Here is a 24,610-nt window from a genome sequence, read left to right as displayed (position 1 = left end):
ATATCATATGGTCGTCACCATTTATCTAACTTATCGTGCCAGCATGCATCTAGGGAGGAAATGTGCCGAGGTTCTTGCTTTCGCTGAAACCATACCATTCAACGTTGTCCTCGGCCGGATCAAAACCGATGCAATTTCCCTGTGCTTTTCTGGAGCAATCAGGGAAACAAACGGGAGTTTTTGTGGCTCTGCCGGCGCATTGAAAACCTGGCATACACAGTAAGAACAAGACCATACTCTAATTGTTACGAGGTCTTACCAAGGCAAGCATGTAGTCTATTCCGTAAAAAGAGAATACGGTTCTTAACGGGATGAGTAGAACGATGGAGATACTAAAATACCGAAGTATTGCTGCTATACAACAGAAATACATCAAATTTAAGTGATTAGATGAGGAGCACCAAGACCCTTCACGAAACTCCTGAGTGTTTGTCCACGTCTAGGTCATATGCTGATAATGCAGTATTATGGAAACTAGAACGAGAATGAGATCCCACAGTGGACTTAATTATGAACGGATGGGTGGACGGTAATACCAATACTGGGGGGAAGGATTTGAACGTTTTCTTTGCATGTTCCAATGAGGAAAATAGTTGCCATTTTTGTAATTAAGAGATTTGGCTTTTTTTCCCCTTCGTTTCCTACATGGCTGCTTAGACGCATTTATCATATATCTTTGCTAATTAGTTCGTTAACTAACTAGTTAACTAGCTGAGCTTCTTAGTTAACTAATGTGCTTCACCAAGCGGCGGACACCACCGAGCGGCGGATCCTCTCCCAAAATCATCAAATATTCAACCTATTCAACAACCAACACACTTAAATACTTAAAATATTAATAAATTAAGACTATCTAATAGTTGAATATATAGCTATTTATTAGAGCAGCTCTGTGTAGTATGTTCAATAGTCCCACAGCTGCTGCAGTGTGGTGGAGCTTGCTATTGAGATATAGCTTTAATCTGAGCTTCAACCTGCATATCAAGCTGCTGAACACACCCACAACCTTCCTGTATAGATAGAATAGTATTCTGACCTAGATTAGCATGTCTCCATGTCTTTTTCTTTGGCTTCTGTTCATTCTCTGCTCATAGAATCTTGATTTTTTGATGATGAAGAAGAATAGAACACTCTTTTGATTCTATACATTCAATAATTATAACTTATTTACAATTCCCCTGGATAACTGTACATGATCTCTCACTGTGCTCAGCTGCAGTAATGATTTTAAGGATTGTATGAAGTCTCATTGCAAAGTCAGTCTTATCAAAGTTTTAGATATCATTTTTATAAATTTCATGTTTTTGAATAGCTTTATATATCATCACTAATTATTGTTTTATAATCTTTGAACTTATCTGCATTGCCCATTGATAGGGTATATAGTGATTATAGTGTGTATGTAGTTGAGAATGGTGTTGAATGAATCTAGATGTCCAGTTGACTTCAAGAATGATGATAAAATCAAAAAGTATGTACTTGAAGTAGAATCTGTACCATTCCACATAGGAACTCCAGTCAAATTGAAAAGCCTCACTTATCCACATTCAGTAATTGCTTGAGAAGAGTTTCCTCTTAAATCTCTGTCAATTTGTGACCATTTGTATGTGTGTCTCTAAGCAAAGAAAATCCTCCCCTTAGTGGTTGCAGTACATTAACTAATATAATCAATCACTTAGTGAGACAAATCATCTACTGAGACAGATCTCCACCATTCAATATCTTTCTAATTGAATATCACCACAACTAGATAGTAAAACCAGCTAATTATATTATAAATTACTCCCTGTATACTGGGAGTATATATGAATAGTATGTTCTATAACACCACATCCATTGCACTGTGGTGCTGCTCACTTTTGCGATTGCTTATCAGACTACTCTATTACTTTTTTTTTCTCTGCAATGTCTCTTTGTACACAATTCACCTTTTCTTAAACAGTCAAACCCCCTTCCTGGCTTATATATGTATGACATCTTTCTCACTTTCTCTTTTGCTTTGCATTTACAGTCTTCAGCTCTTTGTTTTCTCTTGTCAAAATAACAGCACTATGCATAGTCATCTGACATTCCTTGACTAGCTTTTCCAGAGCTTGATTGGTTAGACTGAGTGAACTCTGTATATGATGCTTGAGATATTTCTTAATCTTCTCACTCTGAAGCTTCAGTTGTCATATATTATGAGGTATGGCAGTAGTGCAGAAGGCCTGGGAGCTATATAAGGTCTTTGAGAGAGTTGATGTATGTATCTAAATATTGAGCTAAGAAAGAACCTGCTCTGAATTGTACAGAGCTAGTTCTGTAGCTCTAAATCCACTTTAGATGTTCTTTTCACTCAGAGCTGCTGTATGAACTGAAGAATTGATAGTTAAAAACTCATTCTTATCAATATAATTGATGTCAAGTTCTATTCTCTTCTTAATCTCTTTTCTGTATACTTGCTTTAATGAGGAAAAACAAGTAATATTTAAAACCTATAAGAGATAAAAGAAATGAGCTGGTATATAAAGAGAAATAATCAAGTTTTGAGTGCAAAACTGATCAAACTCAGGATCATTATGACTGTCATGTTCATTGAGAATCAAGAATTGATATTGACCAATCATACAGACTTAAGTATGTTTATTGAACATTTTTTTAAGCCAGATTAAACCCAGCTTATCAGTTGTTCATTCATTTTCACTGGTTTCAATCCTTCAGTTGTATGATAGCCTATTCTTAAATCAAGAAGTCTGATGTAACTTTCTTTTGAGAATGATCATTGAAGATAATAATCAGTCTGTTAAATTGACTTTCTCAATAATAATGGCTTATTCTATATTCTCAGACTGTACAAGCTTTGAATAGAGAGTCTTTTCTGACTCAGTAATCATTTTTGACTGTTTCAATAATTCTCATCTAAAATTCAGTCTCATTAAAGTTGTATATATTCTTCTGTACAATATCATATTTTTGAGTAGTATTCTGTACAAGCTCAAATCATTTTTGAATAATCTTAGAATCTTCACATAGAGCTCATTGATGATCATACAATCAGAAGAACTGAGTTTTCAACTCAGAATGACAGTCAATGAATCATTTAATCTAGCTTTCATCAATAGTTTTTGAGTTGAAAGAGTTGTTTCAATTAACAAGAAGAAAATTAGCTGTTTCTTGTACAGTGCTCACTCAAAGAGGCTGATCATATTCATTCATAAAGATTATTCACTGAACAAAAGATAATTTCTCAATAGAGGTCAGTTTTCAATTTTTTAACTGAGAGTTCTCTCACATCATATGGTTGTAAAGTTGGATGATAAAGAGTGGAATGAAAGATATTGTACAATCTAACAGCAGCTCTAGAACTAGAAATTTGACCTTTTTTAACTGTTTCAATAGCTAAAGTAAGTCTTTTTTCCTTGTATAAAAAATTATCATCTTTGATTGCTGACATTTTGATCAATTAAGTAGTTAAATGCATTGCATAGTGAAGATCTGTCTTAGTAGATGATCTGTCTCACTAGGTGATTGATTACATTAACAGTTAACATAATTAATAAGTGAGTAAACCACTTCCCACTCTCTATACAATGAGAATGTCTTCAAAGCCTCAACTATAAAGAAAAACTAGCAAATTATATTATAAATTATTTTCTATACACTTAGAGCATATATGGGCAGTATGCTCAATAATTCCACAGATATTATATCATGATGCTGCACATTTTTGTAGTTGCATCTCAGCAGTCTCAACCATCTTCTGCTCTTATCTATTGATTCTTTGTATGCAATTTAAGTCTTTTTTAATCCTCAAAGCACTCTTTTGAGCTACATATATATGGCCTCTTTCTCACTTTTTCTTTTATTTGGTATTTTGAGCTCTTAACTCTCTGTTTTCAGCTGCTAAAATAGTAACACTGTGCATTGTCATTTGACATCCCTTGACCAGCTGACTTAGAGCACAATTGGTTGAACTGAGTAGACTCTATGTATAGTGCTTGATATATTCTTTAACTTTCTCAGCCTGCTGCTTCAATTGATGTACATTATGTGATGTGACTGTCACCTAGGAGGCCTAGAAGCTGTGGAATGTCCCTGAAGGGGTAGAGGTATGTATCATGGTATTAAGCTGTGAGAAAATCTGCTCAGAATCATATAGAACCAGCTCAGCAGCTCTAAAGCTGCTTTTGATGTTGCTCTCAATCAGAACCTGCATCTGAGCTGCAGAATAGAGACTCAGAAACTCCTTCTTGTCAATATGATTGATCTTAAACCACATCTAATTTTCCATCTACTGTCTGTACACAGTTTTCAAAGGTGAGAAACAGCCAACATTCAATAGTTGAAGAAGATGAGAGGAATGTAGCAGCATGTAGAGGACAATAATCTGATTCTCAGTGCAAAATTAATCAAATTCAGCTGAGGCATAGCTTCAGTATCAGTCTAAAATCAACAGTTGATATCTGCTCTTTATACAGAGTAAAGTCTTCTTATTGAACATCTCTTTCAGTCAGTACAAGTCTAGCTGGTCAGTGGTCCAGCCATTCTCACTAACTTCAATCATCTAGTCATGTGATAGCTCTTCTGTCTCATACCAGCAGAATTGATGCATCTTTTTTTAAAGAATAATCATTGTATGCAAGGTCTAGTCAGTTGTATTGACTTCAGCAATAACAGTCACTCATTCTCAATCTTCAGACTGTATAAGCTTGGAATTCTCAGCTCTTTCAGATTCAGTCATCACTCTGACAGTCTCAATTACACTCATCTGAAACTCTGTTTTATCAAAGTTATAGATATTATTTTTCAGAATCTCATACTTTGCAATAGTGTTTCATACAAGTCTAAATCACTTATAAATAATCTCAGAATCCTCACATAGAGCCCACTGATGATCATACTTGTGTGAGAACTTGAATTTCAGCTCATCATGGTACTTGACAAAGTTTCATACCCAGCATTTACTCACTATGAGTGGGGGATTGAATTCTTGACTGGCAAGAAGGAAATTGGCAATTTCTTATACAGCTGCAACTCAGAGAGGCTGACCTTGCTCATCCATGGCCAGAATCTATTGAACAAGAGATTCTTCCTCTGTAAGACTAAGTTTCCAGTTCTTTGGAGGCATGTCAACATGTGCTGTACAACCATGTATGCAATGAATTAAAGTTGCATAAGAGACTTTATATAGCTTTGCTGCAGCTCATACACTTGAAATTTGATCATTTTTAAGTGCTTGAATGGCTAAAAGAAGCCTTCCTTCCTGAGTAGAGGCTTTATTTCTTTGTGTGATTGACATTTTTGATGCAGAGCATTTCTCATTGTACAGAGAATGGGAAGTGGTTCACTCACTTATTGATTACATTAATTTATTGATGACGTAAGCTGTCAGGAAGCCCTGACGCTAGTCCTAGAACGACAGCAATGACGTAGTATGACGTCACTCCCGCGTCCCCTGTCCCAGGTTTCTTTAGGAGCATCAACGTCAGTCAAACGTCCCACTCGTTTCTACCGACGTTACACTATCTTGGCGACCAGAGCCTTGTAAATATGCTCCTAGTTATGTATTGGATAGAACGATTTTCCATGTAGCAGTTGATCCAATGACGGGAAAATGACGATGATTGCCAGTTTGTAGACTGACTTCATCCCTGCAGGGGTTTTTTACCATTGGAAAGCGTTGAAAATACATCATTGTAGACATGATCAGGGCCCATTCACCGATGAGTTAACTACACAACAGGGCTTGGTATATAATAGGGTAACTCTCCGCAATTCACACAGGGAACGAACCCATCTTCCATCCTTCTAATTAGTTACCACAAAAAACAAACTGATTTACCTCAAAAGCCGACGAACAGAAAACAAACCGTTCTTTCAAACATCTTAAAAAACACCTCCATACCCATACACAAAACCTCCAATATGGGTGCCGTACTCTCTTGCGTAAGTGATTCCTCCCTTGTCGCCACTTAACAAACATCTGACGTTTCCTGTCCGTAACAGATTCAAGATGGCCTTAGAGCTATTGGCGGTTGTCTAATGGCTATTGTCAACGGCATCGGCAACATCCTCATGGCCATTGTCAGTGGCATCGTGTCCATTTTCGACGCCATAATTTCATGTCTCACCTGCGGCAGCTTCAGGAGACGGAGGTCCCGCATGACCATGGGTACCACTACTACACATCGTTCACCCCGCATGCATCGCCATGGGCTCAGGAGGACGAGAGTTTAAAGGAAGGCATGAAAAGATTCCAGGAGGACGTCGGGGGATATGCCGAGTCGTGGTATCAACACAGTTGTTGATGGTTGTTACCATTTTGTATTTCTTCCATGGTCGGGTAAGGTTATCTTATTGTTCGGACATTTGACCCATTTTCGCACGGCTTTATGAGATACGACTGCTTGCTTTGCATGTGTTTTGTTTAGGCTGGAAGGGGGCTGGAGACTAGGTTTTGAAACGCTGCTGGAATCAGGATAGTGTCGACTTTTTTTTTTTTTTCTCTTTTTGGTTGTAGTACCCCAATTTGTACAATATCCCCATATGCTTTCTATACCCAGTTAACGGGAGCATAATCTTCAATATTACCTGAATGATGTTTCTATAGATTAGTCTATGTTACCAATTGGGACAATAAATACAAAGTGATTAGGAAGGGTATAACCGTTGCTCACTATCTGATAATACACGGTGTATTCCAACCTCTAACACCTTGGAGACCTACCCGATGACTCTGCTCAGCCCACAGAGCGATCTCATATATTCTTCACTATTTTCCATACTCCTTTCGCCTTTCCCGCAAGAGCAGGGTGATACCCTGTCTCAACAATCCCCTTACACATCTCCCACGCACCCCGTCCATCCCTATTCGGTCCATCGCCCTTCTGAATGGGATAATCCACAGTGGGTGGTATACGCGTCTGGATTAGAGGATACCTATCCTCACAAACAGCTTTCATATTGCACAAGTTCCTCAATCCCTCTGCCCCACCAAATCGCCCATATCCACTACCCTTCACTCCCCCGAATGGAAGTCCTACCGCATAATAGACGGCAAAGTCGTTGACGGAAACCATGCCTGCTTTGATTTGAGACACACACCTCTCCACGTCTCGTCTATTATGGCCGAAAACACTCGCACCTAGCGAGTATTCCGTGGAATTTGCTATTCTGATGGCATCGGATACGTCCGTGGCCGGCATGATGAGGAAAACGGGCGCGAATAGCTCAATATTTGCAATCTTCATCGACGGATCAACGTTGGTAAGAAGAGTGGGCATGAAATAATGCCCGTGAGGATATTTTGGATGGTTATACCGTTTGCCGCCATGAATGAGATGGGCACCTTGTTTCACGGCCTCGGCAATCAGAGCCTCTAACTCGTCAAATTGCTTTTCAGAAATCAGAGCTCCCATATCCGGGGTTGAAAGTCCATGGTTTGGATTTTTCGAGTATTCGCTTAATTCGAAGAGGACAGATCCGAGACGGAGCGCTTTTATTACGGGAGTTACTGTTTCGATGATTTTGCTGTAGGTTCCTGGGAGTGCGATGACGCGTTCTATTCCAATGCAATTCTGGCCTGCGGATTGAAAGACGCCGCGTAAGAGCAGTGAGCATATACTAGGAATGTCTTTAATGGTCGCTGGATCGTCAAGAATGACAGCGGGATCTTTCCCACCAAGTTCCACGGTGACTGGAGTAAGCGATTTGGCAGCTGATCTGCAGACATGGTGCGCCACTGGGCGGGAGCCAATGAAAATGATATGATCCAGGCCTGGGTGAGACGTCAAGCTGTCTGCATGGTTGGGAAGACAAACGACGAATTGGACTAGATCTTCCGGATGTCCGCAGCTTGTAAGAGCACCTCGAATGATATCGCAAAAGTACTTAGAACTCCAAACCGTATGTTCGGATGGCTTAACAATGATGGAATTCCCGGCAAATATGGCGCTGATTACCGGGGATATCAAGTTGTGAAATGGGTAGTTCCACGATACACTGGCTAGAATCACACCCAGAGGCTCGTAGCGGACCGTATTCTTCTTGTACATCATAAGAAGGTTTGTAGGTCGGCGGTCGGTCGAAAGTGATTTCTCTCCATGATCAATAGTCCACTTAAGCTTCTCAGCGGTAACCAGGACCTCGCCAAATGCAGCATCTACCTTGGTCTTGCCTGAATCCAGGCAGCATGCGGAAACGATATCATCCTGGTGATCAAGAATGTGCCTATATGAATCGTTGTCGCTGTCAGGTATCTGAAAATACAAAACACTATCCTCGGTTTGGGGCGTTGTACGAACCTCAGCAACGTTCGTAATACCCTCCTCCTCTCAGCAAAATTTGTATGTTGCCATTTCAGCTGCGCGACTTCCGCTCGTTTGACCGCAATGTCTATCTCAACCGATGATGCTGGTTTGATTCCACGGGTCACATCTCCAAGTAAACGACCGTCGGCAGGGCAGTAACTGAGGATCTTCTCTTCATTCCATTTCTGGATTTTTTGAATTTTTATAATGGTTAGCGACGTTCACGCTCATATCATTCGCCATGGTATTTCCCCCCCCCCCCCCCCCCCCGACACGGCCGACCAACTACCAAAATATGACTTACCCCTTTCGCTTGGCCCTCCAAAATCTCCCGATCTGTAGCACCGACATCATCCCACGTCTTTCCATGCCATTTATCCGATATCTCAGGAGGAGTTGGCACTTGATACGTAACAGGCGGTGCTTCCCTCCCAAAAACGAATTGTCGAAGCGTCCACGCTACAAAAACCACCCCAATTACTGCGGTGAGCAATTCACTTAGCGTGCAGTCACCATATCTCTTTAACAGGGCCAAATAGGGATCCATTTGGCCTCCCGAAGAGTAAAACTGGCCGGATCTGTTGCAGAAATCGCGGTTGGGTTGTTTGGCAGAGAGTTGTCTTTCTCGAGCGGTCTGGTTCAAGGGGGAAATAATTTTAAGTTTGACTTTTTCCCGATTTGACTTGGTGGCTTTTCTGCAAAACCTGGGAATTTTATCCCGCTCCGGAAATAACAAGAGTTGAACATGAGAGAGAGGGACAGAAACATGATATGCTTGCAAAGTTGTTTATTTTCTTGAGATGTTGATTTTAATGTTCTCAACATTAACTTCATCCAGATATGAATTCTGCGAGTGGGAAGCACGGCTGCCCCTGAATCCTTGGAGTCATTCATGATAGATTACTAGCTTATGGATATCTAACTGCCCTGTAGATATTGATTTTAGTTAAACAATCAATATATCAGATGTCATATACAGCTAAATCAATACCATTGTTATAAGTCTGCGACTACAGAAATAAGTTCACTTCAACTGCAATGATCATAGCATCAAAATTCAACCATACATAGTTCCTTCTCTACATTACCATCGAAGCACCACCCCAATATTAACTTTCTTGCATCCTATTCACTTCAACTGGTATTACGTATAACAATCAACTTCCCCTCCCTTTCCCCTTCCGCTTCCCTGTCCTCTTCACAAGGTGCTCAATCACACACCCCTCTTCCCCTGGGCCGACATCTTCTCGTCCGCCAATTCCTGTATTAGCCCTACACCTGGCACAACTTTTTCCATGCATAACAAACAACTGATGCAGCGAATACTTCAGATGATCCGGAACCTTCGCGTCCAAGTGTCGAAAGGCCGTGATCTCATTGACACGGACAACATCCCTAGGCTTCCTCATTTTATTCTGCCCACCTAACCCGTTTCCCTTTTCCGCTTTCTCCTCCTCATTTGCCCCATGCTTCTCCTCCGGAAGCCATCCTAGCCACTTACACAGACGGACAACATGCGTATCAACCGCAAAGCAAGGCTGCCGGAGACAGAACAATATCACGCACGCAGCCGTCTTAACACCGATGCCGGGATATTTCGTGAATTCAAGCATTGCCTCGTCCTTTGAGAGGGTGTGGAGGTGGTTAAGGGAGAGGATGTGTTCGTGGCCATTGCCATCGCCCTCCTGATAAACGTCCCCTCCCATACCCATCGCATTCCTCCTTGCCACACCCTCCTCATGGACCATATCGAGAATCCTCTTGATATACCTACTCTTCACCCTACCCAAACCACCCGCCTTCATAGCATCATAAACCTCCTCTAAAGTTGCCTGCCGCACTTTATCCCAATCCACACTCCCCTCCCCAACCCCATCATGCAACACACCGAATCGGCTGACGAGTCCTTGAAGCGCAAGTGCGGCGTTATTGCTCGACGTTGCGCCGGAGAGCAACGTGCGTATCAATGCGTCGAGGACGGATGGGACCTCACCGCAGCCAGAAATGGTCAGGGAGGGTGCAGGGATTGCTGCTGGCATCTTGACTTCGCCATGCACGGTGGAGAGGAGCGTATTGGCTTCTTCGCATTGTTCTGGAGTTGGGAACGGGAAGTCTAAATATGGACTGATGCCCGGTGTCAACCCATAAGGACTACGTGGTGCCTTTCGGTGGCTTGAGGGAGACGCATCGTCATCAGTGGCATATTCAGTTGGACCCGCTAAGAGGCCATTTTTAACTGGAGTCGAATGTAAACCTTTGCTAGAGCCGTTCGTAGTTACCAATGTAGCCGAAGATCCAATCTCAGCGGTTTCGCGGTTGTGTAGCAGCCGATTAACATCAGCCCCATGTTCCTGTGATAAGTTCCTGCCTATAACCCCTGGGTTGGTATCAACCCTTGCCCTTTTCGCGCGATGAGCACTACTGCCGTTATCCTCTGTCTCCTTCATCTCCTCCCTATACTTCTCTTCCTCATCATCCCCATCCCTCTCCCTCTTGCCCAACACCACTCCCATTGCTCCCCGACCAGGTTTTGCTTTTACACCCTCTGATACCCTCGACAATGAAGGACTGGAACCGTTAGAATTCGCCCCTGATGGTACAGGATGGCGCTTCGCTTCACGCAGCGCTGCCAAGCGCGCGGCTACCCTCTTCAGGCCGCGTCGGACACGGCGTTCCTGTTTTGATATCTCTCGTTTCCCTCTTGTTGCTTTTGGCATGATGATTGTCAGATGAGGCGCGAGGCTGGATCAATGGAATCCTGGGATATGGGAGATAGGGAGAATGCAGCTATACTGCTTTTCTCCTTGTCTCAGATATATGAGAGATGACGGGCCCAGCAGTCTGCAATGAAATGAGGCTGCAGAGCGTTCAGGGTGCAGCAAAGAGCAAGCAATCGGGATGCAGATGACGACTGCGGGAGAAGGGTGTAAATATAGCGCAGAAACACAGACGATTGAGCATAAATGCGGAAGGAGGAGGTGTGAGCCAAGGGTTTTGACAAAGGTAACTACTCCCTCTCCCGAACAGGCAGGCACACAAGACCATTACTCATCACTCATCACTCATCACTCATCACTCATCACTCATAATCTCCATCATCTCCATCATCTCCATCATCTCCATCATCAGCACTGATCTGGTATATGCAAATTGTCAAAGAGACTATCACAGTGGCAGTTGGACTGGAAAATGTATGTGCCTGCCCTTTATCAACCAGTGAAAGACCCATCTATGTATGGCTTGGGGTGTGAGAGGTTCCTGACATGTGCCTTGCTGGAAGTCTGTTTGACATATAGTAGAATTGATATGGTGGTGTGACCTAGGGATTCTGAGATTCTGAAATCCGAGATGGGAATGATGAAGCAGGGTGTGGTGATGGCTAAAAGGGGCTCAGGGGCATGGACAGATTACATACCCAAGCCCTACCCCTCCTGCTCAGTGTCTAAAGCAATGCGAGGGGGATAGGAAGAAGTGAATCGGATGTAAGATGATAAAAATGATACAAAACAATATCTGCTTATGCAACATACCGAAACAACAGAAATGAAAAATGCCCATAACAAAAGCATGCAGTTGAAGATAATTGAGAAGAGAAAGGAAATGCAAAACACACCCTATGAATAGTCCCCAAAGTTATGCAATGAAATATCCATCCGCTCCTTAACCTGCGGCGTATGACTAGCATCATCATGCATCATCCGCGGCCTAACTGCACCGGGAATCACCTGGATGGGAACCCTCCCAACATCCAGGGCAATACCACCGAAACCATTCCCATTCCCATTCCCATTCCCATTTGCCAATTCCTTTTCCCCTTCTGCCTCCTCCTCCTCCTCCTTATTTTCTCCATCCCCTTTACCCCCAGCCGCAGATACATCCTCACCAACGTCCGCAGTCCGATTTACCGCAACGAGAACACCCCCCCTCTCACTCGCCATCCCTTCCACGACCGCCCTCCTCGCCCTCTCCACAACCTCCATCATCCTCCCCGCACCTCTAACCTTCTCCAAACGCTCAAAATACCCCTCCGGCACGGGCGTAACGTACTTCCCGCAAAATACACCCACCTCGAAATCCTGCGGTCGGTTGCCCTTCTGGTCGTTCTCGGCACCGGCATTTGCGCAGGCCTCTTTGAGGTCCGAGAGGGTTTGAAAGATTACACTGTCTGCACCGATGTGACGGGCTATCGAGGTTGCATCACGGTTGTGGGCTACCAGTTCACTAGAGGAGGCAAGGTCTATTCCGTAGATGTGTGCGTGACTATATTCATGAATCAGCAACAGATGGCAGAGAGGGGCCCAGGGAATGATAAAACAGGGATGAAAGCATACGTAATGGGAGGCGCACAGCTAGCAAAGTGCACCTTCTTGGCCCCTGCCTCCCTAGCCATGGTTACAATTTCCCTACTCGTCGTACCTCGCACAATGCTATCATCAACAAGCAGTACGTTCCTCCCCTTGAATTCCGCAGCCATCGCATTCAATTTCCGTCGCACTCCCTTCTGTCTCGCTTTCTGCTCCGGCATAATAAATGTACGAAACACGTAGCGATTCTTTACGAAGCCTTGGCAATACGGCTTATCGAGGTAGCGCGCCACGCTGGCTGCGGACGTGTTTGACGTTTCGGGGATGGGGATGACCACATCGATGTCCGCAATAGCTTCAGCACCAAGGGACTTCACGATTGTCTGCGCGAGCTTGTCACCCATTCGCTGCCGGCTGCGGTAGACGCTTATGCCATCGATGACTGAGTCTGGACGGGCGAAGTAGACGTATTCGAAGATATCGGGTGTGTAAGCTTGGCGAGGGTAGACTTGGCGGAAGACGGGTGTTCCGCCCTTTTGAATTATGACCGCCTGGCCCGGTTGAATGTCCTGGATGTTGGAGAAACCGAGCTGGTCCAGCGCAACCGTTTCAGAGGCCATCATGTAATCCATCCCGGAAGCTGAGGTGGCGGAGGGCCGCGAGCCAAGAACCAATGGGCGAATGCCATATGCGTCGCGGAACCCGAGCACACCGAACCCGGCAATCATGGCCGTGCAGGCCCAACCGCCCTGGCAACGCTCGTACATGCGGCTTAAACTAGTGAAGACGTCATGGTGATTGACACGGGCCTTCTTCGTCTCGTTGAGCTCGTTCGCGAAGACATTCAGCATCAATTCACTGTCCGAATCCGTGTTGATATGGCGATGGGCGTCATAGTCTAGGAATCCCTTCAGGTCGCTTGCGTTGATCAGGTTTCCGTTGTGGGCTAGCGAAATACCGTATGGGCTATTGACGTAGAAAGGTTGTGCTTCAGCAGTGGCGCTGCTGCCTGCCGTAGGATAGCGGAGGTGTGCAATGCCCATGAAACCAGGCAGATCGGCGACTTTGGCACCGTCCTGGAAGACTTTGGCGGCCATGCCGTTTCCTTTGCACTGGAAGATACGACCGCCCGAGGCACAAGTGGAGATGCCGCACGCATCTTGGCCACGGTGCTGGAGGAGGTACAGGGCCTCGTGAAGATCGATACCGGCAATGGCAGCGGTATCCGCGAGGATGAGGGCGAGGATACCGCACATCTTGGTTAGGACTAGATATTTTGGGATGTGTAAGTGGTGATTCTGTGCCAAGATGGATGAGGGGCTGAAATTAAAAAAAAATATATATATAAAAATACAAAAAAAAAAAAAAAAAAGTGAAAGATTACAGAATGGAGCAAAGATCAGAGGGTGTTTGGAGTTCTCCTCAAAGATAGTTAGGAAGTCTAACATCCATGTATTTTTTTCCAACTCGTTCATCATAATAGTGGGGTCGGGACATGTAGGGATTTATATTGCCATGGCCCGTTTGAGGCAGGGGGGCGCACACACAACAAAGATGTTATTCTCTATACACACCTGCTTTCTTCCACTGGATTATTCTGCGAATGGGAGTAGTAAGAGGGATATCGCCTGATATCAAGGTGCTCGAAGGGGATATATGTAGCAGCTAGGAAGAAGAAGAAAAACCAAGATATGATTGACGTTTTAGCACCCAGCTATCCCGTAAATCCTCTTTTTTTAATATTGTCTCTAAACCGAGATCGGGCCGTTTATCTCATGGCGGGTTTCTCGAAGAGGCGGAAAAAGAGGCTGGGTTCGATAATTCACTCCAGCATAATGAAGAGAAGAGTAAAGGAGAAAAGGGTATCTGGGGATATAAGATAGAGGCAGGGCGAGCAGTGGCCGACATGATTTATCATTGAAGAGAGGAGAGAGAGAGAGAGAGAGAGAGAGAGAAGGAGAGAACTGGAAACGAACGGGGATAAAAGAGATGAAATCAGACTTTACCACCAAAGGATAATTTTTTTTTTTTTTTTTGTGTGGTGTTAGCGGGGGAATAAAACGAAAATTAGCATTTCCAAGAATTTTGATTGTCTCGTTTCAGCGATGGAGCTTGGAATTAACCACGGTTGGCTGAATTAGCTTGTCACAGTCCTCCCGATTCCAGTTGCATACAATTATTACTTTTTGATGTGGGAGAAACTCCGATTCTTTCGTGGGGGGGAACATTTGTTCTCGGTGGCGGTATTATGTCAGCAATCCTAAATCCAACATCATCAAACAAACCCAGCCCTAATTGTTCAGATCTTTCTTCTTCGCCGCGTTTATTTTATCTTTTTACTCTCCTACTTCGGTGAAAAGTTGCGGGCGCAGAAGTACACTTTCATGAGGGGTGTCTGTTACGTCCTGGTTGTTCTGTGTATGGATATCATACCATCATACCACGTTTACATGGGTCAAGATGTAGTTTGGGCTTTGCTCTTTCAGTTTTTTGCATTTTGATATATCAGAATTTCTCATCACCTGAGCAGAGATTGACGAATGGCATCTTGCCTTCATTGCTTGCTGATAATAACAATGAACTCTCTTTTCCTTGATGTACTTCTCTGGGCGGTACTGATTGTCTGCATTGTTTTGCTTTCTTATTTCTGAGAAACAATCTTTAATTCCTATCAGGATGATGTATCCCCTTTGCATGGAAAAAAATCATCTTCAGAGTGGTGATGATGATTTTCTCCTTGCTTTGAGAGTGAAAACTATGATATCAAGTGTCTAAAGTACAATTGTGCAATTTTGATATCTCTATCTTGGGATCACAACTATCGATTAAACTGACCATCTATCTGCAGTTTAAAAGAACAACACAACACATAATTCATTATCTCCTTCTCTTTCAAACTCTCACTCTTCTAGTAGTTGTATCTCTTTTTTACTAAATGATCTGTTTATCATTCTGATTAGAAGAATCTAATCTGCTTCTGTTCTGTCTCTTTCTCTGTCAGAGACTCTATTACTCTCATCTTTTAACTTATCTGTCATATCAGATGCTCTGCAGTCTGAATCCTTTCTAATATGACCTGGCCATTTCCAGCCTCAAACACTATAGACACGGGACATCTATCTACCTCTTCTCCCATCATCTCACATAAAAATTAGGGGGAAATGGTTCAAATCTTACGCGGCCACGAGCCACCCCACCTCTCATCTCTAACCCCAAGGTCCCGCCAGCGACGGCGCCAGGAGCTCCAAGAAGCCCACCGTCACTCTCACCTCGACCAGCCATCCCCAATTATTCTTGATGAAAGCGACAGTAGTGACACCCTGGCTGGCGATGAGGAAGAAGGAGTCGACTTCACAAGCAGGTACAACGCTGGTGACTTTCTAGATGACGAGCACTGGGCACAACTTCTATCGAATCTCACAGCCAATATCACACCCTGCATCACCATCACGGATGACGGCGCATCTCAAGAAATCAAAGAGGTGATTCCGGAATTCGTTTCGGAGGGTAAAACATACAAACCGGGGAAATCTGCTGAGTTGCGCGATGGTACATTTCTACGGATTCGAGAGGTTGTGCGTGGGGAAGGGGAGGAGATATCGCTGAGGGGGTGGCGGATGCAGCGCCAGGATGAGATGAATGGGTTGATGCCGGAGAGGACGAATGAGTTATGTTGGATTATCAACCTATCGGAGCAGGACGCTCTTGCTGCCGCTGCGACTGGTGTCGACGCTACTCAGATTGACGAGGTAGAACTCCATCAGGTCAAGGGCCTGAGAATTATCCGGTTTACAAACGCACCCTATCCAATGCTGGCCCCACCCAAGGGTGACTTTGCAAATGACCATGAGCGTCGCCGGGAGGGGATTCTGTTCTGCCGCTCAAAATATGTGAGAGTTTGGGCAACAGTTGCGGGCCACCATAAAAGGCGCATGGAGGAGCAGTCGATTCAATTCCTCGCTCCACACGAGGCGGACGCCGGCTACCGGATCGGCGCTCACACGCTGCGGTTTCGCTGGAGAGGTAAAACCCTGCTGGGTGGTAGCTATGTTGGTGAGGAAGTCTCGCCAACAGTCATTGATCTCTCACACCCGTCAACGACCGTGGTGCTAGGGGGCACTCCAATGCGTGTCCAGCGGTATACATTTGGTGACGGCTTCTGCGGTGCTGGCGGAGTTTCCCGAGGTGCACTGCAAGCCGGTCTCCGGCTGAATTGGGGCTTCGACCACTCTGTCGCGGCTATGAACTCATACCGCCTCAATTTCGAGACGGCCATCGGATATACGTCCGACGTGGCGGATTTCCTTGCGAATAACACTGACGAAATTATCATTGACATTTTGCACTTTTCACCACCTTGTCAGACATTTTCGCCTGCGAAGACGGTTCCATCGGCGACAGATGATGCGAATGAGGCGTGCATATTCTGCGCGCGAGAGTTGTTGAAACGCACGAAGCCGCGGATTGTTTCTATGGAGGAAACAGCTGGATTGCAGCAGAGACATGAAGAGTTTCTGTTCGCGACAATACATGCTTTTACTGAGCTGGGGTATTCATGTAGGTGGAAGTTGTTGAAGTGTCAGGATTATGGGGTTCCGCAGCCCAGACAGCGGTTGATTATACTTGGATCTGGGTATGTTTTGCTCTTTGACCCTCCCATCTATATATTTTGAAAATGTATATCTCTAGCAGGATGCACACTCAACAACATAACCCTTAAATAGACCCGGAGAACCCCTCCCCCCTTTCCCAAAGCCCACCCATGGGGCCCCCCCCTCATCCTCCACATCCCCATCCAAAACCAACACTCTCCTTCCATTCCGCACAATCCATGACGCAATCTCCAATATCCCTCTTTACACTGCAGACCATAACATTGACCACGTGAGCAGGCGTCAGCTCTCTAAACCAGCCTACAACCCATACAGCCAGGCAAGGACAATAACCTGCAACGGGGGCGGTAAAAACAACTACCACCCCAGCGGCACGCGGTCCTTTACATATCGCGAGTTTGCTTGTTTACAGACGTTTCCGCTGGAGCATAGGTTTTTTGGGAAGAATGTCAAGAGGCAGATTGGGAATGCGGTGCCGCCTATGCTTGGGAAAGCGATTTTTGAGGAAGTTAGAAGGGCGTTGGAAAGGGCTGATGGGGTTGCGGTCGGGGTTGGTGTTTCTGGTGGTTGTAAAAATGTCAAGGAGGTGGTGGAGTTGTTGTGATTGTCTATATCTCTCGAGGTAGGTCGAGGTAGGTCCCTGAGGATGACATCATACATGGATCAAGTAAAGGATGTGTGTTTACGCTTTGCTCTCCAGAGCCAACTCCATTTCAATCGATCAATCGGTAATGATTTGGCACTTGGAAAGACGTGGATATTTGCTTCATGTCCTTGGGTCATTGGTATAGATTTTGTACCTTGTGCATACATTCTCTTAATCTGTTAAACATATGCTGTTGCGATTTATCGTCTGCTATCTAGCCATTCGGTTCTCCTGTTCGATCTACTTCCATTTTGTAAACCCATCCCCGATGGTTAAAAGTGAAAAATACATTCCCTAGTATATTTGTGGAGGAATGCTGGAACTCTTCCAGATTCAAGGAAGGCCACGTGGCCTAATGGTCAAGGCGTTGGTTTTCGGCACCAAAGATTGTGCGTTCGAGTCGCACCGTGGTCGGTCATTCTCTTTTTACAGACGACGATTTAATCGCCTCGTTTCAATACTTCAACAATTCAACAAGTACGAACCCACTTCCACTGTGCAGCATCCCGGAACAGAGGGGACGTCATGGGACTATAGGTTGAGAGCAGGATCGTTTTCTCATCCGTCCCAACTAAGTATTGAACGTAGCATTTATGGTCACCGTAGAATAGAACTGGCGTTTTTCTTCAAGAATCACACGGTGGTTTTGCCACTGCTTTGTGTCTGGTGAATTTACCCTGATCGCTACAAGTGCAATAGAGCTAAGTTATTACATGAACAACCATATTTAACTAACTAGTTAAATATCTCAACAGCTGGTCATAACTTTAGACCTGGCAGGCTGTTAGGGGCGAATTGCCTCGAAGACCTTTCTCTTGCCCTAGTGCTCATACATAGTTACAACTCAGACTCAATGCAGATCCATATGGAACGCAGTCAGCAGCTTGCATAGCGACAATTTATCGATAACTTTGTGCAACATGTTCATTCCGCTATTGAATACCTTAGATCATTGCATTTATATATTTTATTTTATTAATTATTTCTTTTCTCCTCTTTTCATTATTATTATTATTATTATTATTATTATTATTATTATTATTATTATTATTATTATTATTATTATTATTATTATTTTGGTCAGAACTGCTGGAGTACGTGTAGACTGGTCAAAGACAGCAATTCCAAATAATCAACAGTGACTCCAAGTTATCATAGAAGCATAATTAGTCAAGATGAGGAGGAATGCACAGTTGACATGTGGACACATGGAAACTATTTTGTCTTCATGATAATCTGACAAATAAAAGGATGATCATGCTTTGGAAGTAATAGTTATTTAAAAGTGAAAATTAGCTCGGTTATACTTTGCAATGGATGTAGTTAAAGTAGTTAATTAGGTTATTAACTTTGACTCTCTGCGGGGCATCTCTTTCGCTTATAACTAGTGGTTTGGTCAGACCCTAACCCTCGACTAACCCTAATCCTAATCTTAACCTAATCCTAACCCCGAATATACATACATATTACAACTACATCTCTATTCAACCTCACCACCAACGTTTTAGGGGTGTTTATTTTAGAGTTGACATCTTTTAGAAAAAGTAGAGCACAACTTTTAAAAACCCACATTCAACTGTAACCGCGGCTTCGCGGACATAAAAGCTCCCTTTTTGCTTTACTGCCCCCCAAAAGTTCCACTGCTACAAATATAGGCTCGACACGGCCCAAATCGTTTTATTATTTAGTCTCTTCCCATGCTCAACAAATGTTTGCTGTTATATTTTCCTTCAGCGTAACTCTATGACTTCAGTACGGCCAATTGGCCATATTCTGATGACCTTCGAGAATGAAGACTTTCTCCCCAACTTTCTCAAAGAACAGATCCATCGGCTGCCCATGCAATGCAACGCAAAACCAACCCAACGACAGGACGATGTATTATCTATCGCTGTCATAACAAATTCGTAGAGAACTGAGGAAAATGAAGCCTAAAATCATAAATCTTGGGTTGGCGACTTCCCTCAAGAACGACGGCCAAGAAAAGATGGGGAAGAGTGAAGTTGGTCTTCACCCAATTCAACCAGACCAATACCGTCAGGTAAATGATGCTAAAGGGCTTTATAATGGCAAAGCACACATAGTGGAAATGATCGCATTGCTTGGCCCACCTCCCAAGGAATTACTTGCAAAATCTGCTGCCATGACAGAGTTTAAATGGCCCAATTCTATCAGAAACGAGGCGGCAAGCTCTGCAGGAACAGGCGAGAGTTCTTTAATGGGCTTTTTTTCCCCCATGAAGGTGGGTTGGTGCGGAAACATCCAATAAGCACCATTATGTTTTGCTGTCTCATTCGTTCGGGCAAGAGAATTCCTTTCTGATGATCTAATATCCTCTCGAAACTCGAAAGATTCAGTCCAATTTTTAGAAGGGGAGGAGAGGCAAATCTTCAGCCAGATGCTTGCCTGGCTTTCTGAAGACAGACAAACTTGCTGTGAGTTAATGGGACATCCTTTCTTAAACTGCTGAAGTGAGGGAAATCACTGGAAGCAAAGAAAAAGGGACATAGTCAGCTGAGTCAGCTCATCAACCGGTCAAGGCTGATGGTTGGAAATGAAACTGCAAAGTGGAGACCTGCGGGGGGGGGGGGGGGGGGGGGGGGGGGTTGCAGTCGCAATATCCTATGGATAAAGAGAGGGGCGTTATGGTAGAGGAAGTTGGAGAGAGGATGGTCAGAATAGCGAGGGGGTGGTTCTTGTGTACCTACTCTAGATCAACGACAAGGGCGGAGTTTACGAGACAGCGCATCAAGAGGCCATAGTTACCCAAAGAGGCAAAACAAAACTATCCACAACGGGGAATCCACAGGCCCTCGCTTTACATTTTTAAATGACCTAAAACCCACCTTTAGGACGTATCTGTTTATAGCCGATTTATATATTTCCCCCAAAAAAGGACTGCTGCCAGCACACAACCTCCTATACATCGGTTCGAAAAAGGCCCCATCCTCTTTGCTCAGGGAATTGACACCACAATGCCCCGCCCTAATCTTCCTACACCGGCTTTTATTAGACCGACACGCCTCCTCCCCACATTTTGCACACCCGGCCCTTTACCCGAAATACGCATCCCCATAATCGACTGTAACCTCCTCAAACATCCCAATATCCCTGATAGCCGTAACAGGCATACACGCGTGCCATCCCACCAAACAAGATACAAATAATACGCTAGGCCGGCACGAGTGGTTCATATACCTCGTCCAATTCCCTTATATCGCCGCATTGATGATGCATATCGACCGCTTCCTGACGACCTGATGTAGCGCGTACGTACTATCGCGAACGGGCACGCACACCGATGCCGCGATCTGGATAGTCCCGTAGCTCGAGAAGGGGTGTCTCATCAAAGCGCAAAGCGCAAGGGTGCAGTTGCACAGATTGTAATTGCAACATACTTTGCAGCGACCATCGACAGGTTCACGAAGGAGGAATGGGGTTGGCGGGAAAAATGTCGTAGGGTCGTGGAAACTATCTGGAAGTCTATTTGGCATTCGCCTTTGTATCTTGGGGTGGCAGATAGTGCGTCCATCCCGCGCAATGACGTGTGGGTATTTGTGTACACCGCGTCGACTGATTGTAAGTGCGTGCTTGAGCGTATAGATTGCAAGATTTCTCAAATGTATGATGACATGTAATCAGAGTGGGGAATAACTACGTGAAATATGAAACTTAAAAAGATCAATGTGTGCAAATAGCAACAAGAGAACCAATATGAATGAGATAGCATCCCCATCAATGTGTACATGATTTGTCTGGTGAAGAAAAAAGAGAAAGACAGAGAATGCTCTCTCTAAACAATGGAAGTATGCAAAAAAAGACAAAACATCCCATTAGACAAAGAACAGCATCAGCCATTTGCTTTGACAATTCAGACATTGAATGAATAATTTGACCACCTTATTCATGATTGTTTGCTAAGATAGTTTTGAAATATTTTCAGGTTCAGTGCTCTCTCTCCTTAAATCAATGTTCAAGGCTAGATAACCTGAGATTAATGAAAAAATCATAACGTAGCAATTACTCGGTACTCTGAAAATGTAACACAATTGCGAGGAATCAATTTTCCGTGTAAGGGTACTCTATTCGCAAGTTGAATCTTTCGCGAAGTCTTTGTCCTGATTGCTCAATGCAGTATGGAGTTTTACTGGGTGTTGTTTGTTGCTGATGATCAGATAAGATAAACAAATCGCAATAGAAACTTACGTTCTAGAACCGAGCCCCGTGACCACCGAAACACGTAATTACGGCAGTACTGCACCAAGTTCACCAAAAGCCCCATACAAAAACTCAATACGTGGCGTAATCTGCATACCATACCGGCTGGTTGCGGTCCGGTGTCAGTGTATCCTCGGTTCGAGGCTTAGTCAACCACGAACCGTTCTTTATACTTCCCCAACGTTCGGAGGGTAAACATTTGCATTTTCGAACATCACATCGTTCGAGACAAGCAACATCGAAAGTCAGTAGGCGCTGCTCAATTGCTTTCTCCCCAAGCCAAATTCAGCTTAATTTGCTGTCTGTGTCTTGTTGCTAAGCGTTGTAGACAGAAAAGCAACAGAGGAAGTTTCTTTTCTCCATCCACCAACCATGTCTGTTGCTCGCCAAACCCTCCGACAGCTGTCGTCCCGCGCCCCACGATCTCTTCCTCTGCGTCAACTGGCATCCTCTTCTGTTGCTGCATCGTCTCTGCGGTCCACTTCCTCCAAATCTGCTTTCTCCAGTAAACTCTTACAGCCCAAATCTACAGTGTCCAGATCTGCGTTTTCCACAATGTCTGCCCTCAACTCTGCGGCCCCTGCTCCTACGGAGCCTCGTGAATATGACTCCGAAATTGCCGCTATGGCCAACTACATTCACAACTACAATATCAACTCTGACCTTGCAGTATGTAAATGGACATATCCTGAAATCATATTTCTTATTTCTTATTTCTATTTTTGTTTATTATTTTTATTGCAAACTTTTCTACATTTACTAAATCGACCTTTGTCTCCATAGTTTGATACCGCCAGATGGGTTTTCCTCGATACCCTGGGATGTGGTTTGGAGGCTTTGAAATTCAAGGAGTGCACAAAACTCCTCGGACCCATTGTTGAGGGCACCATCGTCCCCAATGGCTGCAAAGTTCCCGGAACTCCATACCAGCTTGATCCCGTCAACGGTGCTTTCAACATCGGCGCCATGATCCGCTGGTTGGACTACAACGACTGCTGGCTGGCTGCGGAGTGGGGCCATCCCTCCGACAACTTGGGAGGCATTCTCGCCGTTGCGGACTGGATCTCGCGGACAAACCGCGCTGGTGGATCCCTGGGTAACGGCAAGGTCCTCACTGTCCGTGATGTGCTCGAGGGTATGATCAAGGCCCATGAGATCCAGGGTGTGCTCGCCCTTGAGAACTCGTACAACAAAGTCGGTCTTGATCACGTGGTTTTGGTCAAGGTCGCTACCACTGCGGTTGTGTCCAAGATGCTTGGTTTGAACGAGAAGCAGACCGCTGATGCCATCACCCAGGCCTGGGTTGATGGCCAGAGCTTGCGAACCTACAGACATTCCCCCAACACCATGTCCAGAAAGTCCTGGGCTGCTGGTGACGCTTGCCAGCGTGCTGTTAACCTTGCCCTCAAAGTCATGAAGGGCGAGCCCGGTGTTCCAACCGTCCTCTCTGCTCCAGTCTGGGGCTTCTACGATGTGCTGTTCAATGGCAACAAATTCAAGTTCCAGCGCCCCTATGGCAGCTACGTGATGGAGAACGTGCTCTTCAAGGTCTCCTATCCTGGTAAGATTTCACACCCCCTTAATTGCCTCCCTCAATGCCATCATTAGCTGACCACTTCTAACAGCTGAATTCCACTCGCAAACCGCCATTGAGGCTGCCAAGAACATCAACAAGACCCTGGCCGGCATGGGCAAGTCCGCCAAGGACATCAAGGATGTGACAATCCGCACCCACGAGGCTTGTGTCCGCATCATCGACAAACAATTCAAGCCCATGGACAACTTCGCTGACCGCGACCACTGTATCCAGGTTCGTCCCAACTCGCCCCAACCCTTTCCCTTCCATTCTAAGGACATACTAACCAGCCCAACCCGGCAAAACAGTACATGGTTGCCACCATGCTCGTCTTCAATCGCCTCGTCGCAACCGACTACACCGACGGCTCCGAAGCGGCCACCTCAGAGCTCGTCGAGTCCCTCCGTAAGCGCATCAAGTGCGTCGAAGACCCGCAGATGACCAAGGACTACCATGACCCATCCCTCCGCACCATCCCCAACGCGCTCACCGTCACTCTTAATGACGGCACCGTCCTCAAAGAGGTTGAGGTCGCTGCGCCACTTGGACACCGCCTGCGTCGTGAGGAGGCTAAGCCTGAGATACTCGCTAAGTACAAGAGACACCTTGATGCACATTATGATAATGCGAAGGTTGAGGAGCTTGTTAAGCTTGGTTTGGACCAGAAAACACTCGAGAGTACGGATGTTGATAAATATGTGGATTTGTATGTTAAGAAGAAGGTTGACTTTTAAAAACAAGAATCGTAATATTATACATGTTTGGTTGGTTGGTATAGATAAATTGGTTGAAAGAAAGAGAAGGGAGGAGGCATATGTGTATATAGATTTGTTGTGCTAAGAAGGAACACTGTTGTTCCTGAACATAGTATTGTTTTAAAAACTTTCATTTAGAAAAACCAGGTATAATACACATATTATTGTATAACCACATAAAGTTCACATTTCTCATTTCAATCTTTGCAT

The 24,610-nt window shown here is 44.7% G+C and overlaps 7 protein-coding genes and 1 non-coding gene across 8 annotated transcripts; 5 read left to right on the top strand and 3 right to left on the bottom strand.

Annotated features, from left to right (window-relative positions):
- Nucleotides 1-5,904: 5,904 nt before the first annotated feature.
- On the top strand, nt 5,905-6,216 carry PADG_04724 (uncharacterized protein; the record flags this gene model as incomplete). Its single annotated transcript, XM_010761819.1, has 2 exons — nt 5,905-5,925; nt 5,986-6,216. The coding sequence occupies 2 exons, from the start codon at nt 5,905-5,907 to the stop codon at nt 6,214-6,216; spliced, it is 252 nt and encodes an 83-aa protein (XP_010760121.1).
- A 521-nt stretch (nt 6,217-6,737) lies between these two features.
- Nucleotides 6,738-8,835, bottom strand: PADG_04723 (meiotic recombination directing protein; the record flags this gene model as incomplete). The annotated part of the gene is made up of 3 exons (XM_010761818.1): nt 6,738-8,208; nt 8,283-8,473; nt 8,593-8,835. The coding sequence occupies 3 exons, from the start codon at nt 8,833-8,835 to the stop codon at nt 6,738-6,740; spliced, it is 1,905 nt and encodes a 634-aa protein (XP_010760120.1).
- Nucleotides 8,836-9,445: 610 nt separating this feature from the next.
- On the bottom strand, nt 9,446-11,005 carry PADG_04722 (uncharacterized protein; the record flags this gene model as incomplete). The annotated part of the gene is made up of 1 exon (XM_010762044.1): nt 9,446-11,005. The coding sequence occupies one exon, from the start codon at nt 11,003-11,005 to the stop codon at nt 9,446-9,448; it is 1,560 nt and encodes a 519-aa protein (XP_010760346.1).
- Nucleotides 11,006-11,902: 897 nt separating this feature from the next.
- PADG_04721 (amidophosphoribosyltransferase) lies at nt 11,903-13,848 on the bottom strand (the record flags this gene model as incomplete). The annotated part of the gene is made up of 2 exons (XM_010762043.1): nt 11,903-12,548; nt 12,620-13,848. The coding sequence occupies 2 exons, from the start codon at nt 13,846-13,848 to the stop codon at nt 11,903-11,905; spliced, it is 1,875 nt and encodes a 624-aa protein (XP_010760345.1).
- A 1,905-nt stretch (nt 13,849-15,753) lies between these two features.
- PADG_04720 (uncharacterized protein) lies at nt 15,754-17,809 on the top strand (the record flags this gene model as incomplete). The annotated part of the gene is made up of 2 exons (XM_010762042.1): nt 15,754-17,225; nt 17,317-17,809. 2 exons carry the CDS (start codon nt 15,754-15,756, stop codon nt 17,807-17,809), a joined length of 1,965 nt encoding a protein of 654 aa, XP_010760344.1.
- Nucleotides 17,810-18,192: 383 nt separating this feature from the next.
- PADG_11814 lies at nt 18,193-18,265 on the top strand. The gene has a single exon. It is a non-coding gene; the product is annotated as a tRNA-Arg (tRNA).
- A 1,510-nt stretch (nt 18,266-19,775) lies between these two features.
- Nucleotides 19,776-20,120, top strand: PADG_04719 (uncharacterized protein; the record flags this gene model as incomplete). Its single annotated transcript, XM_010761817.1, has 1 exon — nt 19,776-20,120. The coding sequence occupies one exon, from the start codon at nt 19,776-19,778 to the stop codon at nt 20,118-20,120; it is 345 nt and encodes a 114-aa protein (XP_010760119.1).
- A 2,321-nt stretch (nt 20,121-22,441) lies between these two features.
- PADG_04718 (2-methylcitrate dehydratase) lies at nt 22,442-24,379 on the top strand (the record flags this gene model as incomplete). Its single annotated transcript, XM_010761816.1, has 4 exons — nt 22,442-22,738; nt 22,853-23,630; nt 23,695-23,879; nt 23,954-24,379. The coding sequence occupies 4 exons, from the start codon at nt 22,442-22,444 to the stop codon at nt 24,377-24,379; spliced, it is 1,686 nt and encodes a 561-aa protein (XP_010760118.1).
- Nucleotides 24,380-24,610: the final 231 nt, after the last annotated feature.

This window comes from Paracoccidioides brasiliensis (assembly GCF_000150735.1).
Source record: "Paracoccidioides brasiliensis Pb18 unplaced genomic scaffold supercont2.5, whole genome shotgun sequence".
In the NCBI taxonomy this organism is placed as follows: domain Eukaryota; kingdom Fungi; phylum Ascomycota; class Eurotiomycetes; order Onygenales; family Ajellomycetaceae; genus Paracoccidioides; species Paracoccidioides brasiliensis.
The sequence above is the reverse complement of the archived record's forward strand: the minus strand, read 5'-3'. Positions and strand labels throughout refer to the sequence as shown.